Source organism: Brassica rapa, chromosome A05, assembly GCF_000309985.2.
Source record: "Brassica rapa cultivar Chiifu-401-42 chromosome A05, CAAS_Brap_v3.01, whole genome shotgun sequence".
NCBI classification, from domain to species: Eukaryota; Viridiplantae; Streptophyta; class Magnoliopsida; order Brassicales; family Brassicaceae; genus Brassica; species Brassica rapa.
Genome location: NC_024799.2, coordinates 26,495,384 through 26,517,279, shown reverse-complemented (window position 1 = coordinate 26,517,279; position 21,896 = coordinate 26,495,384). Strand labels below are relative to the sequence as shown.

Sequence of the window (21,896 nt, the reverse complement as noted above, 5' to 3'; positions counted from 1 at the left end):
TATTATTCTATAATATGCAATATAGTTCAAGTTCAAAAGACTATCTTATAGAAACGTGATCCACGATTAGAAAGTTATTTTTAACTCTTTTTAAAAAAAAAAATAGCCCAGTTTACAGTTGTTCCATGATTGATAAACCAGTGGACTGATGATGATGGATTTATCCAACAAATGGAATATATCAACAACTGCTAATACTACTCTAAGGGGAATTAACTTGAATATCTGAAAATAATATAATATTACGTGTGAAAGAGATTAATAAACTTTTAAGGATGATTTCTGATAAAAGTAACATTATACACCTTTTATATCGAGATTGAGCTTGTTCAACCTCAGCTACGTCTGTGAATCATTACATAAAACTCTAGAAACGGCCCTCGAGTTGTCGACCATAATGTGAGCGAAATGGGTTACCAAGACAAAGCGATCGAATTGTCTAAGCTGAAGCTGCGTCCAAATGACACGAGCTTGCGACATATCCCTTATGTATACGTCCCTTTTTGTTATGCGCAGGATGATGGTTTCGAGATCATCGACAAGTTTTTATTTTCTATCGTCTAATATACGGCAAAACATTTTTGTCTCAGTTATTCTATGTGTCTTCCGAAAGAAAATGTAGAGACTAGACATTACTATTTGTTTGTGTTACTAGCTGATTTTTAAGAAAATATCAAAAACCAGAGACGTTCGTTGATTCTTTACATTTTTTTTTTTTGAAACTGTAGATTCTTTACATTATACATAAAAATAATTTAAACTATAGAATACTGTATATATTGAAATGAAATCATGCTCCAAGCTATAAAACCCCCTACAAAACAAATTTATGTATCACAACAAATCTTGATCACATAGTTATGTGGAACATTTCACCGCAATCTTTATCTTCTTCGGGAGAAAAGACTAAACAAACACGCACTTTACCAAAAATTTATTCATGGGTCTGATTGGTGTTGGAGCTTTGTGGCTTTAGAAAGTCTCTAAAGCAGTTTTTTACCAATCAGTTTTTTTTTTTTTTAAAAATTAATCATTCAAAAGTTTCTAAAATCATTATAAGTTTCTCCTTTTTGTGTTGTTTTTTCGAAAGCCAATTTTTGTAACTTTTTTTTTGTTTTTTAATTTTTTCACTAAAAATATTTGTTTTCTTTCCATCGCAACTAATCACTTATCTAAGTTTGTAACACTTTTATTAAAATTTAAAATTGACAAATTAATCATGGAAAGCATGAGGGAGTTGTTAATCACCTAGTTTTGATATAACAGATCATAATAGTTTTCCTACAAGACAATGAGAGGAAGCTAACAAGGAAGGAAGAGGACAAGGGCATGCATGGCCACTCCCATGTGCTTCTTCATACTTTTCAAGTCACTTTCCACATTTTTAATTTCTTTTGCTTTTGTCATTTCCTTCTTCTTTGTCGCTTTGTCATACTTTAGTGGCCTTCCTATATTGCATTGTAATAAAAAAAACAAAAACAGATTCTATTACTTTATTAACTGATAAAAATTCATATCAATGATTCTCTTAGCACCAAAGATCGAATTTGTCACTCCAATAAGTTTTAGAATAATCAGTCGGAGTTAGTAGTCTACTAATGTGTGGTAACATCAACTTGGAGATAAAAGAGGGATAAAACAAAACAAACTTGTAGTGCATATGTTAAAAGAATACAAAAGAGGGAGGGGACACAATAGAAGTGACTAGATGATTTAGCGACAGATATGTCCATCTATCTCATCATTTCAACGCATCAATCATTCTCTAATGAATCATCGCATTCCACCTTAAATCAAATTATGGTCTGAACCATGGATAGAAGATGAAGAAGGTCTATGTAGAGCTCCTGTGCGAAAACAGAGATGCTTTGATGTTAACCTTGGGGTATCAGACTTGATTGACTACCAGAAAAGAAGATGGAACCGAGAGAGATTGGGCGAGCTCTTTATCTCTGGAGACGTCAACATTCTGCTGTTAAATCAACCTGTAGTTTCTGAAAAAGACTCCTGGGTTTGGAGATTCAATAAAAGTGGAGCCTATTCGGTGCGTTCTGGATATGAGGTGGCTTTCCTTAGCCTTCACCAGGAACTAATCAAAACTCAAACTGAGCTCCCCTCTATAAACCCTTTGAAGGCTAAGGTTTGGAGGATCCTGGCGCCACCAAAAGTTAAGATATTCATATGGAAGGCGCTCTCTGGTTCTTTATCAGTGTTGGATAATCTCAGAAGTAGAGGAATGAAGTGTGATTTGGTATGTCAGATTTGTGGGAATGAAGGAGAATCTATTAATCATGTGCTTTTCTCTTGCACTCTAGCAAGACAAGTGTGGGCACTGTCTGGATTCCCGACACCACAAGGAGGTTTCCATGAAGATTCTGTTTATCAGAATATGAACTACCTTATCTCAACATGGTCAGATGACAGGGATCAGTGTGAAATTACAAAAATCTTCCCTTGGACGTTGTGGTATCTATGGAAAAATAGAAATTCTTTGCTGTTTGAAGGATTTCTCTTTGAGGGACGACAAACGTATCAAAAGGCTTGGGAGGAAGCCAATCTATGGCTTCTAGCGCAAAATATGGAGATGGGTAATACAACTGGAGATGATATCCATCTCGGACAGCATGAAGATAGGTGGAAACCTCAGGAAGATGGAGAATTCAAATGCAACATTGGAATGAGGTGGAAAACTAAGGAAAGGATTGCAGGGGCCGCTTGGGTTCTAAGAAATGCGAGAGGAGAAGTCCTGCTCCATAGTCGTCGGTCTTTTGGAGCAGTGGGATCAAAAGATGAGGCATACTTCCTTTGCTTAGCTTGGGCGGTTGAAAGTATGCTCTCTCACAAGTGTGGGAAAGTTTACTTTGTTCTTGAAGGGGGAAATTTGGTTAATGCTATTAATAGGCCAAAAGCTTGGCCCTCCTTCATGTTCAAAGTGATTGAAATCAGAAGGTTGCTTAGGGATTTTTTGTACTGGAGAATTGACCTCGTGTCTTATGAAGCAAATAGGGATGCTAGACTTATAGCTGATAGTGCTGTTCACATCACTAGGTTCCAGTCTTATGTTGCCAGGGGACCTCCTAGATGGCTATCTCATGTTTTTGATAATGGCTCTGCTTCCTAGAGTCTAATATCTGGTTTTCAGGACTATGTTTATGTTTAGTTTTTTGTATGTCATCCTACTGATCAATGAAATCCTTTCAGATGGCAAAAAAAAAAAAAAATATATTACCCTTCTAAGTAAAATCACTAATCTACAAAAAAAAATTATTTTTCCCTCATCCCCAGTTTATTTGCAGTACAAATCTATTTTCTTATTAACTTTGACATAAATGCTACGTAAGACCATTTTCAATGGCTTATTATTTTTTACTCTAAAATAGAGTAACTTTATAATAAAGTTTAAGTTTGCTTTAATAATACTCTATTTTAAAGTAGAAAATAGAGTGATGAACAAAAGAAAAATAAATTACTCTATATTTGGAGTAAACCTATTTTTTACTCTATTATAGAGTGAAAATTAGAGTACTATTAGAGTATTTTTTACTCTAAACTCTATTTTAGAGTGAAAAATAAAGTGAGATTGGAGATGCTCTAAGATGATACAGTACGTGCCATGTTGGATCGGAGGAATTTAAGTACAGAGAAAGTGTTTTTGGATGAAGTACGCCGAAAGTTCCGAGTAGGTTTAGTCTAATCCTATGGTTCATATCTTATTATTATAAGGTTTAAACAATTTCCACCAACCGCAATAACGTAGATATTAATCAAATTCAAAACTAATACTAATCCACTACGGAGTGTCGGAGTTCGAATCTTAATGGCAAAGATATCGTTAATTAACTCATTTCAAATTTACTTTAGTACTAAATTACTAATAACGAAGAAGAATCAGCAATTAGGATGAGTGGTTTACACAAATTATACTCGAACCGGATCTTCTATATACATATTATTATGTGTATTATATTTCTCAAATTTATATGAATAAGTTTTCGTGTACACACAGAGATAGCAGAATTTAAAAAGTCGAATACTGGCAAAATGACGATTTTAACCTCATCAAATAGGCGGAGGAGCTGAGTCTGAGCCGGGGGTTGAGTAGCCGGAGAGAAGCTCCACTAGAGAGTTCATGGCTCTGACTTGCATCTCCAGTGCTTGTATGTAATCGGTTGCTTCTTCTAGAATAACCGGTACTGATTCTTTTTTGCAACCCGGAACTAACCGGCCGAGAGAGCGAACTTTCCGGTTAACCGTCGGTAAACTCTTCTTATTCAGTCTCACCACCGACACTCTCCGTTTCCTCCCTCTGCTGCTAGCTCCCGTCGTGACCACCGTGGTCACGGCCGGTATAACCGTCTGCCTCGGCCGTTTCTGCTTCCGGAACTTCAGTTTGATCCGGTTAGCTAGGATCGCTCTGCTCCAGAGCGTTCTACCGCGGGCGGAAACGGCGAGGGCGCGGTCCGCGGCTTCGCGGACGGCCTTCCCTCGCTTGTGAGCCGTTGGAGATGATGTCGTCGCGGAGGAGGATGAGCTGAGGCGGACCTGTTTCAGCGCCTGGATCAGCTTGGCGGAGTAGATACGCTGTTGCTTCTCCGATCTCCATCGCGGGTGGCTGTCACCGTCTCTGGTTGGTAAGGAAGCTGCGTTTCCACGAGACGAGGAGGGGGAGGAAGCAGATAAGCTCTTCTTCTTTCGAACGAGAACGGTGGAACTTGAGTTTGAATTCGTCGGCGGTTGTTCGTTATCGGAGAACAGAGACGCCATGAGTGACCAGAGTTTTGATTCTGATGATGGAAGGCAAAGGGAAGGAGATAAAGAAGTTATATAAAGGAAGTCAGATACGAAACGGCGTCGTCTTGTAACTATATTCTTGTGGAAATGAAAAGTAATAATTAGCCCACATGGTTATGGAATTATTAAAGAGATCAGTGTGACTTTAAGCAATGTTTTGGTCTACTTTGAATATTTATCCTATGTATTACTCTATTAACAGAGATAATAGAACAAGTTATACTCAATCAATCATGACTTTCCACTCATTATCCATAATCTCAAGATAGACAGTCAGCTAAAGACATATTGTCACATAACATTTTCAACATCTTTACGAAATACTGTTGCCAAAATAAAGTAAATTCACTAGTGTATATCGGAATGGTTTCTGTTTCGTTTATACCATTATTTTACATCATGTTCGGTTTACGTGTCGCCACCTGCAACTAATCAAGATGACAAAAAGAAACATTAAATGTTAAGGAAACAAGATGGATGTAATTATCCAGAAGAGGTTAAATTGAATGCGGCTTTATAAAATTGAAATGCTACAAGGACTCTAGTGCCATGTGTGCAGGGCATCCATAATGATTGTTCCTCGTTTATGTTCTGTCTTTAGTTTCAATTTGGAGTAGTTACTTGTGAAAGGAGTTCAAAAAAGAAGAAAAATAACCTAATTTATGCGTCATAAAGGTTGTTTCTTTGGTAAAATGGAGGAGCAAAGTAGAGATTCAGATGGGATGACGACGTGTAAATCAACCATCGAGGAGATCTTTTTTTTTTTGAAACACTTTTAAAAAAAAGGTGTAACACGAAAATTTCCCGGGAGATCATCCACCATCGGAGAGATCTATTTGTGACTTTTAGTAGTTGTGTAACGGACTGACTAGGCAGAAGAGAGGGGCCAATAACTCAAACTTTGGATTTTGTAATCAGTGCAATGATTTCGTAAATATTACTACAGTTATATTTAAATAGTACTTTACACCTAAAGTAAAATACCAAAACGAAATGCATATCTATATAGGGTTAGTGGCATAGCATTGCTTCTCTCTACGGCTATTTCATCTTTCTTTTCACTAATTTGACTGTAAAGATCGTTAATCAACTGGTTCATTTTATGCTTTTTGTACATATTGAAGACCCCATACGAAAATATTGAATTTTTCGGTAAATGCTTTATATACCGAAACCTATGATCTTTAGTACTGATTTAAAATTTCTAAACACATTTTCAATTTATATTAATGTATATTAAACTCTATTACATGGTACATGGACATCATTTTAATTTTTTTGTCAATTAATTTAGTAAAACTTCATAATACTCTCTAAATTGGTGGACTAACCATTATAAAATCGATATTCTCTAGAAAAACGGAGACAACAAAGGTTCCAAACCTCTTTGACCTTCATCATATGTTAGTGAATGATGCAACTTTGCATTAAAACATAATTTTCATATTTAATGCATAGAATTTCTAAACACATTCTACATTTGTAGTAATGTATATTTAACTCTCTTTCATGGTACATGGACATCATTTTAATTTTTTATCAATTAATTTAGTAAAACTTCATAATACTCCATAAATGGGTGGACCAACCACTATAAAATCGCTATTTTCTTGAGAAACGAAGACAAGAAAAATTTCAAACCTCTTTGACCTTCATCATATGTTGGTGAAAGATGCAACTATGCATTAAAATAATATTTTTATTTTTTAAAATTTTCTCAAAATCTATGGGTTAACAACCCTTACGAAAATAATGAATTTTTTTGGTTAATGCTCTATATACTGAAGCCTATGATTTTTAATGTTGTTTTTAAATTTCTAAACACATTCTTCATTTGTAGTAATGTATATTAAACTCTCTTTCATGGTACATGGGCATCATTTTAATTTTTTATCAATTAATTTAGTAAAACTTCATAATACTCCCTAAATGGGTGGACCAACCACTATAAAATCGCTATTTTTAGAGAAATTGAGACAACAAAAGTTTCAAACTTCTTTGACCTTCATCATATGTTAATGAAGGATGCAACTATGAATTAAAACAATATTTTCATATTTTTGAAATTTTCTCAAAATCTATGGGTTAACCCCTATTAAAATGTTGAATTTTTCGGTTAATGCTCTATATAATATATACTGAAGCCTATGATCTTAAGTGTTGTTTTAAAATTTCTAAACACATTCTACATTTGTATTAGTGTATATTAAACTCTCTTTCATGGTAAATTGGCATCGTTTTAATTTTTTAGTCAATTAATTTAGTAAAACTTCATAATACTCCCTAAGTTGGTGGACTAACCACTATAAAATTGCTATTTTCTAGAGAAACGGAGACAACAAAAGTTCTAAACCTCTTTGACCTTCTTCATATGTTAGGGAAAGATGCAACTATGCATTAAAACAATATTTTCATATTTTTGAAATTTTCTCAAAATTTATGAGTTAACCCTATTAAAATATTGATTTTTTTTTTGTTAATGCTCTATATAATATATACTAAACCCTATGATCTTAAGTGTTGTTTTAAAATTTCTAAACACATTCTATAATTTTATTAGTGTATATTAAACGCTCTTTCATGGTATATTGGCATCGTTTTAATTTATTGTCAATTGATTTAGTAAAACTTCATAATACTCCCTAAGTTGGTGGACTAACCACTATAAAATAGTTATTTTCTAGAGAAATGGAGACAACAAAAGTTCTAAACCTCTTTGACCTTCATCATATGTTGGTGAAGGATGCAACTATGCATTAAAACAGTACTTTCATTTTTTTGAAATCTTCTCAAAATCTATGGGTTAACAACCCCTACGAAAATATTGAATTTTTTGGTTAATGCTCTATATACTGAAGCCTATGATTTTTAATGTTGTTTTAAAATTTCTAAACACATTCTACATTTGTAGCAATGTATATTAAACTCTCTTTCATGGTACATGAGCATCATTTTAATTTTTTTATCAATTAATTTAGTAAAACTTCATAATACTCCCTAAATGGGTGGATCAACCACTATAAAATCGCTATTTTCTAGAGAAATGGAGACAACAAAAGTTTTAAACCTCTTTGACCTTCATCATATGTTAGTGGAGGATGCAACTATGCATTAAAACAGTATTTTCATATTTTTGAAATTTTCTCAAAATCTATAGGTTAACCCCTATTAAAATATTGATTTTTTTGGTTAATATTCTATGTAGTGAAGCCTATGATCTTTAGTGTTGTTTTAATATTTCTAACACATTCTACATTTGTAATAATATATATTAAACTCTCTTTCATGGTACATGGATATCGTTTTAATTTTTTGTCAATTAATTTAGCAAAACTTCATAATACTCCATAAATTGGTGGACTAGCCACTATAAAAATGCTATTTTCTAGAGAAACGGAGACAAGAAAAGTTTCAAACCTCTTTGACATTCATCATATGTTGGTAAAAGATGAAACGATGCATTAAAACAATATTTTCATTTTTTTTGAAATTTTCTCAAAATCTATGGGCTAACAACCCCTACGAAAATATTAAATTTTTTAGGTTAATGCTCTATATACTGAAGCCTATGATTTTTAATGTTGTTTTAAAATTTCTAAACACATTCTACATTTGTAGTAATGTATATTAAACTTTCTTTTATGGTACATGAGCATCATTTTAATTTTTTATCAATTAATTTAGTAAAACTTCATAATACTCCCTAAATGGGTGGATCAACCAGTATAAAATCGTTTTTTTCTAGAGAAATGAAGACAACAAAAGTTTCAAACCTCTTTGACTTTCATCATATGTTAGTGAATGATGCAACTATGCAATAAAACAGTATTTTCATATTTTTGAAGTTTTCTCAAAATCTATGGGTTAACCCCTATTAAAATATTGAATTTTTCGGTTAATGCTCTATGTACTGAAGCCTATAATCTTTAGAGTTGTTTTAATATTTCTAAACACATTCTACATTTGTAGTAATGTATATTAAACTCTCTTTCATGGTACATGGACATCGTTTTAATTTTTTGTCAATTAATTAAGTAAAACTTCGTAATACTCCCTAAATTGGTGGACTAACCACTATAAAAACGCTATTTTCTAGAGAAACGGAGACAAGAAAAGTTCCAAACCTCTTTGACCTTCATCATATGTTAGTGAAGGATGCAACTATGCATTAAAACAGTATTTTCATATTTTTGAAATTTTCTCAAAATCTATGGGTTAACCCCTATTAAAATATTGAATTTTTCGGTTAATGCTCTATGTACTGAATCCTATGATCTTTAGAGTTGTTTTAATATTTTTAAACACATTATACATTAGTAGTAATATATACTAAACTCTCTTTCATGTTACATAAACATCGTTTTAATTTTTTGTTACTTAATTTAGTAAAACTTCATAATACTCACTAAATTGGTGGACTAACCACTATAAAAACGCTATTTTCTAGAGAAACGAAGACAAGAAAAGTTCCAAACCTCTTTGAACTTCATCATATATTGGTGAAGGAAGCAACTATGCATTAAAACAGTATTTTCATTTTTTTGAAATTTTCTCAAAATCTATGTGTTTTTCGATAGATGTTCTATATACTTAAGCCTATGATTTTTTGTGTTGTTTTAAAATTTTCTAAACACATTCTACATTTGTATTAATGTATATTAAACTCTCTTCCATGGTACATGGGCTTCATTTTAATTTTTTATCAATTAATTTAGTAAAACTTCATAATACTCCCTAAATGGGTGGAACAACCACTATAAAATCGCTATTTTTTAGAGAAATGGAGGCAACAAAAGTTCAAACTTCTTTGACCTTCATCATATGTTAGTGAATAATGCAACTATGCATTAAAATAATATTTTCATCTTTTTGAAATTTTCTTTAAATCTATGGATTAATCCCGATTAAAATATTGATTTTTTCGGTTAATGCTCTGTATACTGAAGCTTATGATCTTTAGTGTTGTTTTAAAATTTCTAAACACATTCTACATTTTTATTAGTGTATATTAAACTCTCTTTCATGGTATATTGGCATCGTTTTAATTTTTTGTCAATTAATTTAGTAAAACTTCATAATACTCTTTAAATGGGTGGATCAACCACTATAAAATCGCTATTTTCTAGAGAAATGGAGATAACAAAAGTTTCAAACCTCTTTGACCTTCATCATATGTTAGTGAAGGATGCAACTAAGCATTAAAACAGTATTTTTAAATTTTTGAAATTTTTTCAAAATCTATGGGTTAACCCGTATTAAAATATTGAATTTTCGGTTAATGCTCTATATACTGAAGCCTATAATCTTTAGAGTTGTTTTAATATTTCTAAACACATTCTACATTTGTAGTAATGTATAGTAAACTCTCTTTCATGGTACATGGGCTTCATTTTAATTTTTTATCAATTAATTTAGTAAAACTTCATAATACTCCATAAATGGGTGGAACAACCACTATAAAATCGCTATTTTTTAGAGAAATGGAGGCAACAAAAGTTTCAAACTTCTCTGACCTTCATCATATGTTAGTGAATGATGCAACTATGCATTAAAACAATATTTTCATCTTTTTGAAATTTTCTCAAAATCTAAGGGTTTACCCAGATTAAAATATTGATTTTTCGGTTAATGCTCTATATACTGAAGCCTATGATCTTTAATGTTGTTTTAAAAATTCAAAACACTTTCTACCTTTTTATTAGTGTATATTAAACTCTCTTTCATGGTACATTGGCATCGTTTTAATTTTTTGTCAAATAATTTAGTAAAACTTCATAATACTCCCTAAATGGGTGGACCAACCACTATAAAATCGCTATTTTCTAGAGAAACGGAGACAACAAAATATCCAAACCTCTTTGACCTTCTTCATATGTTAGTGAAGGATGCAACTACGCATTAAAACAATATTTTTCATATTAGTGAAATTTGTTCAAAATCTATGGGTTAACCCCTACGAAAATATTGAATTTTTCGGTTAATGCTCTATATACTGAACCTATGATCTTTATTGTTGTTTTAATATTTCTAAACACATTCTACATTTGTAGTAAGGTATATTAAACTTTCTTTCATGGTACATGGACATCGTTTTAATTTTTTATATTCCCTAAATTGGTGGACTAACAACTATAAAATCGTTATTTTCTAGAGAAACGGAGTCAACAAAAGTTTCAAACTTCTTTGACTTTCATCATATGTTAGTGAAGGATGCAACTATGCATTAAAAAAATATTTTCATATTTTTGAAATTTTTTCAAAATCTATGGGTTAACCCCTATTAAAATATTAAATTTTTCGGTTAATGCTCTATGTACTGAAGCCTATGATCTTTAGTGTTGTTTTAATATTTATAAACACATTCTACATTTGTAGTAATATATATTAAACTCTCTTTCATGGTACATGGACATCGTTTTAATATTTTGTCAATTAATTTAGTAAAACTTCATAATACTCCCTAAATTGGTGGACTAACCGCTATAAAAACTCCATTTCTAGAGAAATGGAGACAACAAAAGTTTCAAACCTTTTTGACCTTCATTATATGTTAGTAAAGGATGCAACTATGCATGAAAACAGTATTTTCATATTTTTAAAAATTTTCTCAAAATCTATGGGTTAACCCTATAAAAATATTGAAATTTTCGGTTAATGCTCTATGTACTGAAGCTTATGATCTTTAGTGTTGTTTTAATATTTCTAAACACATTGTACATTTGTAGTAATGTATATTAAACTCTCTTTCACGGTACATGGACATCGTTTTAATTTTTTGTCAATTAGTTTAGTAAAACTTCATAATACTCCCTAAATTGGTGGACTAACCACTATTAAAACGTTATTTTCTAGAGAAGCGGAGACAAGAAAAGTTCCAAACCTCTTTGACCTTCATCTTATGTTGGTGAAAGATGCAACTATGCATTAAAACAAAATTTTCATTTTTTTGAAATTTTCTCTAAATCTATGTGTTTTTCAATAGATGTTCTATATACTTAAGCCTGTGATCTTCTGTGTTGTTTTAAAATTTCTAAACACATTCTACATTTGTATTAATTTATATTATACTGTCTTTCACGGTACATGGGCATTGTTTTATTTTTTTTATCAATTAATTTAGTAAAACTTCATAATACTCCCTAAATGGGTGGATAACCCACTATAAAATCGCTATTTTCTAAAGAAATGGAGACAAAAAAAGTTTCAAACCTCTTTGACATTCATCATATGTTAGTGAAGGATGCAACTATGCATTAAAACAGTATTTTCATATTTTTTAAATTTTCTCAAAATCTATGGGTTAACCCCTATTAAAATATTGAATTTTTCGGTTAATGCTCTATATACTGAAGCCTATGATCTTTAGTGTTGTTTTAATATTTCTAAACACATTCTACAATTTTTTTAAATTTATATTAAACTCTCTTTCATGGTGCATGGGCATCATTTTCATTTTTTTGTCAATTAATTTAGTAAAACTTCATAATATTCCCTAAATTGGTAGACTAACCAATATAAAATAGATATTTTCTACAAAAACGGAGACAACAAAAGTTCCAAACATATTTGGCCTTCATCATATGTTAGTGAAGGATGCAACTATGCATTAAAACAGTATTTTCATATTTTTGAAATTTTCTCAAAATCTATGGGTTAACCCCTACGAAAATATTGAATTTTTCAGTTAATGCTCTATATACTGAAACCTATGATCTTTATTATTGTTTTAAAATTTCTAAACACATTCTACATTTGTAGTAAGGTATATTAAACTCTCTTTCATGGTAGATGGACATTGGTTTAATTTTTTATACTCCCTAAATTGGTGGACTAACAACTATAAAATCGCTATTTTCTAGAGAAACGGAGACAACAAAAGTTCCAAACTTCTTTGACCTTCATCATATGTTAGTGAAAGATGCAACTATGCATTAAATCAGTATTTTCATATTTTTGAAATTTTCTCAAAATCTCTGGGTTAATCCCTATTAAAATATTGAATTTTTCGGTTAATGCTCTGTATACTGAAGCCTATGATCTTTAGTGTTGTTTTAATATTTCTAAACACATTCTACATTTGTAGTAATATATATTAAACTCTCTTTCATGGTACATGGACATTGTTTAAATTTTTGTCAATTAATTTAGTAAAACTTGATAATACTCCCTAAATTGGTGGACTAACCACTATAAAAACGCTATTTTCTAGAGAAACGAAGACAAAAAAAGTTCCAAACCTCTTTGACATTCATCATATGTTGGTGAAGGATGCAACTATGCATTACAACAATAATTTCATTTTTTTGAAATTTTCTCAAAATGTATGGGTTAACAACCTCTACGAAAATATTGAATTTTTTTTGGTTAATGCTCTATATACTGAAGCCTATGATTTTTAATGTTGTTTTAAAATTTCTAAACACATTCTACAGTTGTAGTAATGTATATTAAAATATCTTTCATGGTACATGAGCATCATTTTAATTTTTTATCAATTAATTTAGTAAAACTTCATAATACTCCCTAAATGGGTGGATCAACCACTATAAAATCGTTATTTTCTAGAGAAATGGAGACAACAAAAGTTTCAAACATCTTTGACCTTCATCATATGTTAGTGAAGGATGCAACTATGCATTAAAACTGTATTTTCAGATTTTTGAAATTTTCTCAAAATCTATGGGTTAACCCCTATTAAAATTTTGAATTTTTTGGTTAATTCTCTATGTACTGAAGCTTATGATCTTTAGTGTTGTTTTAATATTTCAAAACACATTCTACATTTGTAGTAATATATATTAAACTCTCTTTCATGGTACATGGGCATCATTTTCATTTTTTTGTCAATTAATTTATTAAAACTTCACAATATTCCCTAAATTGGTGGACTAACCAATATAAAATAGCTATTTTATACAAAAACGGAGACAACAAAAGTTCCAAACATCTTTGACCTTCATCATATGGTAGTGAAGGATGCAACTATGCATTAAAACAGTATTTTCATATTTTTGAAATTTTCTCAAAATCTATGGTTAACCCCTATCAGAATATTGAATTTTCGGTTAATGCTCTATGTACTGAAGCTTATGATCTTTAGTGTTGTTTTAATATTTCTAAACACATTCTACATTTGTAGTAATGTATATTAAACTCTCTTTCACGGTACATGGACATCGTTTTAATTTTTTATCAATTAATTTTGTAAAACTTCGAAATACTCCCTAAATGAATGGATCAACCACAATAAAATCGCTATTTTCTAGAGAAATGGAGACAACAAAAGTTTCAAACCTCTTTGACCTTCATCATATGTTAGTGAAGGATGCAACTATGCATTAAAACAGTATTTTCATATTTTTGAAATTTTCTCAAAATCTATGGGTTAACCCCTATTAAAATATTGAATTTTTCGGTTAATGCTCTATATACTGAAGCCTATGATCTTTAGTGTTGTTTTAAAATATCTAAACACATTCTACATTTGTATTAGTGTATATTAAACTCTCTTTCATGGTACATGAGCATCATTTTCATTTTTTTGTCAATTAATTTAGTAAAACTTCATAATATTCCCTAAATTGGTGTACTAACCACTATAAAATAGCTATTTTCTAGAAAAACGGAAACAACAAAAATTCCAAACATCTTTGACCTTCATCATATCTTAGTAAAGGATGCAACTATGCATTAAAACAGTATTTTCATATTTTTGAAATTTTCTCAAAATCTATGGGTTAACCCCTACGAAAATATTGAATTTTTCGGCTAATGCTCTATATACTGAAACCTATGATCTTTATTGTTGTTTTAAAATTTCTAAACACATTCTAAATTTGTAGTAAGGTATATTAAACTCTCTTTTCATGGTACATGGACATCGTTTTAATTTTTTATACTTCCTAAATTGGTGGACTAACAACTATAAAATCGTTATTTTCTAGAGAAACGGAGACAACAAAAGTTTCAAACTTCTTTGACCTTAATCATATGTTAGTGAAGGATGCAACTATGCCATAAAACAGTATTTTCATATTTTTGAAATTTTCTCAAAATCTATGGGTTAACCCCTATTAAAATATTGAATTTTTCGGTTAATGCTCTATATACTGAAGCCTATGATCTTTAGTGTTGTTTTAAAATGTCTAAACACATTCTACATTTGTATTAGTGTATATTAAACTCTCTTTCATGGTACATGGGCATCATTTTCATTTTTTTGTCAATTAATTTAGTAAAACTTCATAATATTCCTTAAATTGGTGTACTAAACACTATAAAATAGCTATTTTCTAGAAAAACGGAAACAACAAAAATTCCAAACATCTTTGACCTTCATCATATGTTAGTGAAGGATGCAACTATGCATTAAAACAGTATTTTCATATTTTTGATTTTTTTTCAAAATCTATGGGTTAACCCCTACGAAAATATTGAATTTTTCGGTTAATGCTCTATATACTGAAACCTATGATCTTTATTGTTGTTTTAAAATTTCTAAACACATTCTACATTTGTAGTAAGGTATATTAAACTCTCTTTCATGGTAGATGGACATCGGTTTAATTTTTTATACTCCCTAAATTGGTGGACTAACAACTATAAAATCGCTATTTTCTAGAGAAACGGAGACAACAAAAGTTCCAAACTTCTTTGACCTTCATCATATGTTAGTGAAAGATGCAACTATGCATTAAATCAGTATTTTCATATTTTTGAAATTTTCTCAAAATCTCTGGGTTAACCCCTAATAAAATATTGAATTTTTCGGTTAATGCTCTATATACTGAAGCCTATGATCTTTAGTGTTGTTTTAATATTTCTAAACACATTCTACATTTGTAGTAATATATATTAAACTCTCTTTCATGGTACATGGACATCGTTTAAATTTTTGTCAATTAATTTAGTAAAACTTGATAATACTCCCTAAATTGGTGGACTAACCACTATAAAAACGCTATTTTCTAGAGAAACGAAGACAAGAAAAGTTCCAAACCTCTTTGACATTCATCATATGTTGGTGAAGGATGCAACTATGCATTACAACAATATTTTCATTTTTTTGAAATTTTCTCAAAATGTATGGGTTAACAACCTCTACGAAAATATTGAATTTTTTTTGGTTAATGCTCTATATACTGAAGCCTATGATTTTTAATGTTGTTTTAAAATTTCTAAACACACTCTACATTTGTAGTAATGTATATTAAACTATCTTTCATGGTACATGAGCATCATTTTAATTTTTTTATCAATTAATTTAGTAAAACTTCATAATACTCCCTAAATGGGTGGATCAACCACTATAAAATCGTTATTTTCTAGAGAAATGGAGACAACAAAAGTTTCAAACATCTTTGACCTTCATCATATGTTAGTGAAGGATGCAATGCATTATGTATTTTCATTAAAACTGATTTTTCAGATTTTTGAAATTTTCTTAAAATCTATGGGTTAACCCTATTAAAATTTTGAATTTTTTGGTTAATGCTCTATGTACTGAAGCTTATGATCTTTAGTGTTGTTTTAATATTTCTAAACACATTCTACATTTGTAGTAATATATATTAAACTCTCTTTCATGGTACATGGGCATTATTTTCAATTTTTTGTCAATTAATTTAGTAAAACTTCATAATATTCCCTAAATTGGTGGACTAACCAATATAAAATAGCTATTTTATACAAAAACGGAGACAACAAAAGTTCCAAACATCTTTGACCTTCATCATATGTTAGTGAAGGATGCAACTATGCATTAAAACAGTATTTTCATATTTTTGAAATTTTCTCAAAATCTATGGTTAACCCCTATTAGAATATTGAATTTTTCGGTTAATGCTATATGTACTGAAGCTTATGATCTTTAGTGTTATTTTAATATTTCTAAACATATTCTACATTTGTAGTAATGTATATTAAACTCTCTTTCATGGTACATGGACATCGTTTTAATTTTTTGTCACTTAATTTAGTAAAACTTCGAAATACTCCCTAAATTGGTGGACTAACCACTATAAAAACGTTATTTTCTAGAGAAGCGGAGACAAGAAAAGTTTCAAACCTCTTTGACCTTCATCATATGTTGGTGAAGGATGCAACTATGCATTAAAACAAAATTTTTATTTTTTTGAAATTTTCTCTAAATCTAAGTGTTTTTCAGTAGATATATATACTTAAGCCTGTGATCTTCTGTGTTGTTTTAAAATTTCTAAACACATTCTACATTTGTATTAATGTATATTAAACTCTCTTTCACGGTACATGGGCATTGTTTTAATTATTTTTATCAATTAATTTAGTAAAACTTCATAGTACTCCCTAAATAGATGGATCAACCACTATAAAATCCCTATTTTCTAGAGAAATGGAGACAATAAAAGTTTCAAACCTCTTTGACCTTCATCATATGTTAGTGAAGGATGCAACTATGCATTAAAACAGTATTTTCATATTTTTGAAATTTTCTCAAAATCTATGGGTTAACCCGTATTAAAATATTGAATTTTTCGGTTAATGCTCTATATACTGAAGCCTATGATCTTTAGTGTTGTTTTAAAATATCTAAACACATTCTACATTTGTATTAGTGTATATTAAACTCTCTTTCATGGTACATGAGCATCATTTTCATTTTTTTGTCAATTAATTTAGTAAAACTTCATAATATTCCCTAAATTGGTGTACTAACCACTATAAAACAGCTATTTTCTAGAAAAACGGAAACAACAAAAATTCCAAACATCTTTGACCTTCATCATATCTTAGTAAAGGATGCAACTATGCATTAAAACAGTATTTTCATATTTTTGAAATTTTCTCAAAATCTATGGGTTAACCCCTACGAAAATATTGAATTTTTCGGCTAATGCTCTATATACTGAAACCTATGATCTTTATTGTTGTTTTAAAATTTCTAAACACATTCTAAATTTGTAGTAAGGTATATTAAACTCTCTTTTCATGGTACATGGACATCGTTTTAATTTTTATACTTCCTAAATTGGTGGACTAACAACTATAAAATCGTTATTTTCTAGAGAAACGGAGACACAAAAAGTTTCAAACTTCTTTGACCTTAATCATATGTTAGTGAAGGATGCAACTATGCCATAAAACAGTATTTTCATATTTTTGAAATTTCTCAAAATCTATGGGTTAACCCCTATTAAAATATATTGAATTTTTCGGTTAATGCTCTATATACTGAAGCCTATGATCTTTAGTGTTGTTTTAAAATGTCTAAACACATTCTACATTTGTATTAGTGTATATTAAACTCTCTTTCATGGTACATGGGCATCATTTTCATTTTTTTGTCAATTAATTTAGTAAAACTTCATAATATTCCTTAAATTGGTGTACTAAACACTATAAAATAGCTATTTTCTAGAAAAACGGAAACAACAAAAATTCCAAACATCTTTGACCTTCATCATATGTTAGTGAAGGATGCAACTATGCATTAAAACAGTATTTTCATATTTTTGATTTTTTTTCAAAATCTATGGGTTAACCCCTACGAAAATATTGAATTTTTCTGCTAATGCTCTATATACTGAAACTTATGATCTTTATTGTTGTTTTAAAATTTCTAAACACATTCTACATTTGTAGTAAGGTATATTAAACTCTCTTTCATGGTACATGGACATCATTTTAATTTTTTATACTCCCTAAATTGGTGGACTAACAATTATAAAATCGCTATTTTCTAGAGAAACGGAGACAACAAAAGTTTCAAACTTCTTTGACCTTAATCATATGTTAGTGAAGGATGCAACTATGCAATAAAACAGTATTTTCATATTTTTGAAATTTTTTCAAAATCTATGGGTTAACCTCTATTAAAATATTGAATTTTTCGGTTAATGCTCTATATACTGAAGCCTATGATCTTTAGTGTTGTTTTAATATTTCTAAACACATTCTACATTTGTAGTAATATATATTAAACTCTCTTTCATGGTACATGGGCATCATTTTAATTTTTTATCAATTAATTTAGTAAAACTTCATAATACTCCCTAAATGGTGGATCAACCACTATAATCGCTATTTTCTATAGAAATAGAGACAACAAATGTTTCAAACCTCTTTGACCTTCATCATATGTTAGTGAAGGATGCAACTATGCATTAATACAGTATTTTCATATTTTTGAAATTTTCTCAAAATCTATGGGTTATTGAATTTTTCAGTTAATGCTCTATGTACTGAAGCTTATGATCTTTAGTGTTGTTTTAATATTTCTAAACACATTCTACATTTGTAGTAATGTGTATTAAACTCTCTTTCATGGTATATGGACATCGTTTTAATTTTTTGTCACTTAATTTAGTAAAACTTCGTAATACTCCTTAAATTGGTGGACTAACCACTATAAAAACGCTATTTTCTAGAGAAGCGGAGACAAGAAAAGTTTCAAACCTCTTTGACCTTCATCATATGTTGGTGAAGGATGCAACTATGCATTAAAACAAAAATTTATTTTTTTGAAATTTTCTCTAAATCTATGTGTTTTTCAGTAGATGTTCTATATACTTAAGCCTGTGATCTTCTGTGTTGTTTTAAAATTTCTAAACACATTCTACATTTGTATTAATGTATATTAAACTCTCTTTCACGGTACATGGGCATTGTTTTAATTTTTTTATCAATTAATTTAGTAAAACTTCATAATACTCCCTAAATAGATGGATCAACCACTATAAAATCGCTATTTTCTAGAGAAATGGAGACAACAAAAGTTTCAAACCTCTTTGACCTTCATAATATGTTAGTGAAGGATGCAACTATGCATTAAAACAGTATTTTCATATTTTTGAAATTTTCTCAAAATCTATGGGTTAACCCCTATAAAAATATTGAATTTTTCGGTTAATGCTCTATGTACTGAAGCTTATGATATTTAGTGTTGTTTTAATATTTCTAAACACATTGTACATTTGTAGTAATGTATATTAAACTCTCTTTCACGGTACATGGACATCGTTTTAATTTTTTGTCAATTAGTTTAGTAAAACTTCATAATACTCCCTAAATTGGTGGACTAACCACTATTAAAACGTTATTTTCTAGAGAAGCGGAGACAAGAAAAGTTCCAAACCTCTTTGACCTTCATCATATGTTGGTGAAAGATGCAACTATGCATTAAAACAAAATTTTCATTTTTTTGAAATTTTCTCTAAATCTATGTGTTTTTCGGTAGATGTTCTATATACTTAAGCCTGTGATCTTCTGTGTTGTTTTAAAATTTCTAAACACATTCTACATTTGTATTAATTTATATTATACTCTCTTTCACGGTACATGGGTATTGTTTTAATTTTTTATCAATTAATTTAGTAAAACTTCATAATACTCCCTAAATGGGTGGATCAACCACTATTAAATCGCTATTTTCTAAAGAAATGGAGACAACAAAAGTTTCAAACCTCTTTGACATTCATCATATGTTAGTGAAGGATGCAACTATGCATTAAAACAGTATTTTCATATTTTTTAAATTTTCTCAAAATCTATGGGTTAACCCCTATTTAAATATTGAATTTTTCGGTTAATGCTCTATATACTGAAGCCTATGATCTTTAGTGTTGTTTTAATATTTCTAAACACATTCTACATTTGTATTAAATTTATATTAAACTCTCTTTCATGGTACATGGGCATCATTTTTTATTTTTTTGTCAATTAATTTAGTAAAACTTCATAATATTCCCTAAATTGGTAGACTAACCAACATAAAATAGCTATTTTCTACAAAAACGGAGACACCAAAAGTTCCAAACATATTTGGCCTTCATCATATGTTAGTGAATGATGCAACTATGCATTAAAACAGTATTTTCATATTTTAGAAATTTTCTCAAAATCTATGGGTTAACCCCTACGAAAATTTTGAATTTTTCGGTTAATGCTCTATATACTGAAACCTATGATCTTTATTGTTGTTTTTAAAATTTTTAACTCATTCTACATTGGTAGTAAGGTATATAAACTATCTTTCATGTAGATGGACATCGGTTTAATTTTTATACTCCCTAAATTGGTGGACTAACAACTATAAAATCGCTATTTTCTAGAGAAACGGAGACAACAAAAGTTCCAAACTTCTTTGACCATCATCATATGTTAGTGAAAGATGCAACTATGCATTAAATCAGTATTTTCATATTTTTGAAATTTTCTCAAAATTTCTGGGTTAACCCCTATTAAAATATTGAATTTTTCGGTTAATGCTCTATATACTGAAGCCTATGATCTTCAGTGTTGTTTTAATATTTCTAAACACATTCTACATTTGTAGTAATATTTCATGGTACATGGATATCGTTTAAATTTTTTGTCAATTAATTTAGTAAAACTTGATAATACTCCCTAAATTAGTGGACTAACCACTATAAAAACGCTATTTTCTAGAGAAACGAAGACAAGAAAAGTTCCAAACCTCTTTGACATTCATCATATGTTTATGAAGGATGAAACTATGCATTACAACAATATTTTCATTTTTTTGAAATTTTCTCAAAATGTATGGGTTAACAACCTCTACGAAAATATTGAATTTTTTTTGGTTAATGCTCTATATACTGAAGCTTATGATTTTTAATGTTGTTTTAAAATTTGTAAACACATTCTACATTTGTAGTAATGTATATTAAACTCTCTTTCATGGTACATGAGCATCATTTTAATTTTTTATCAATTAATTTAGTAAAACTTCATAATACTCCCTAAATGGGTGGATCAACCACTATAAAATCGTTATTTTCTAAAGAAATGGAGACAACAAAAGTTTCAAACATCTTTGACCTTCATCATATGTTAGTGAAGGATGCAACTATGCATTAAAACTGTATTTTCAGAATTTTGAAATTTACTCAAAATCTATGGGTTAACCCCTATTAAAATATTGAATTTTTCGGTTAATGTTCTATGTACTGAAGCTTATGATCTTTAGTGTTGTTTTAATATTTCTAAACACATTCTACATTTGTAGTAATATAAATTAAACTCTCTTTCATGGTACATGGGCATCATTTTCATTTTTTTGTCAATTAATTTAGTAATACTTCATAATATTCCCTAAATTGGTGGAC

General features: G+C 29.8%; 2 protein-coding genes and 1 long non-coding RNA gene across 4 annotated transcripts in view; 1 reads left to right on the top strand and 2 right to left on the bottom strand.

The window, feature by feature from the left end:
- The first annotated feature begins 408 nt into the window (after positions 1 to 408).
- Positions 409 to 3,121, top strand: LOC117134418. The gene is made up of 2 exons (XM_033292743.1): positions 409 to 489; positions 1,862 to 3,121. Exons 1-2 carry the CDS (start codon positions 409 to 411, stop codon positions 3,119 to 3,121), a joined length of 1,341 nt encoding a protein of 446 aa, XP_033148634.1.
- LOC103870734 (transcription factor bHLH148) lies at positions 1,067 to 4,837 on the bottom strand. 2 transcript variants are annotated; one of them, XM_009148900.3, is made up of 2 exons: positions 4,056 to 4,837; positions 1,067 to 1,444 (listed from the first exon to the last, which is right to left on the bottom strand). In XM_009148900.3, exon 1 carries the CDS (start codon positions 4,762 to 4,764, stop codon positions 4,060 to 4,062), a length of 705 nt encoding a protein of 234 aa, XP_009147148.1. In that variant the 5' UTR covers positions 4,765 to 4,837; the 3' UTR covers positions 1,067 to 1,444; positions 4,056 to 4,059. The 2 variants fall into 2 exon arrangements, with proteins under 2 accessions (XP_009147148.1, XP_009147147.1); XM_009148899.3 differs by having other exon boundaries at positions 1,067 to 1,448; positions 4,056 to 4,834.
- Positions 4,838 to 18,617: 13,780 nt separating this feature from the next.
- LOC117133949 overlaps positions 18,618 to 21,896 on the bottom strand; it is a 9,406-nt gene continuing 6,127 nt past the window's right edge. Inside the window, exon 2 of the long non-coding RNA XR_004458026.1 lies at positions 18,618 to 19,561. This is a non-coding gene — a long non-coding RNA (uncharacterized LOC117133949). The remainder of the gene's footprint in view (positions 19,562 to 21,896) is intronic.

What these genes read in the sequence shown, in the direction of transcription:
- LOC117134418 (XM_033292743.1), top strand. Translation starts at nt 409, where the DNA reads ATGGGTTACCAAGACAAAGCGATCGAATTGTCTAAGCTGAAGCTGCGT. An exon ending in GCTTGCGACATATCCCTTAT is followed by an intron (nt 490 to 1,861) that starts GTATACGTCCCT and finishes GTGCGAAAACAG; the next exon opens with AGATGCTTTGATGTTAACCT.
- LOC103870734 (XM_009148900.3), bottom strand. Translation starts at nt 4,764, where the DNA reads ATGGCGTCTCTGTTCTCCGATAACGAACAACCGCCGACGAATTCAAAC.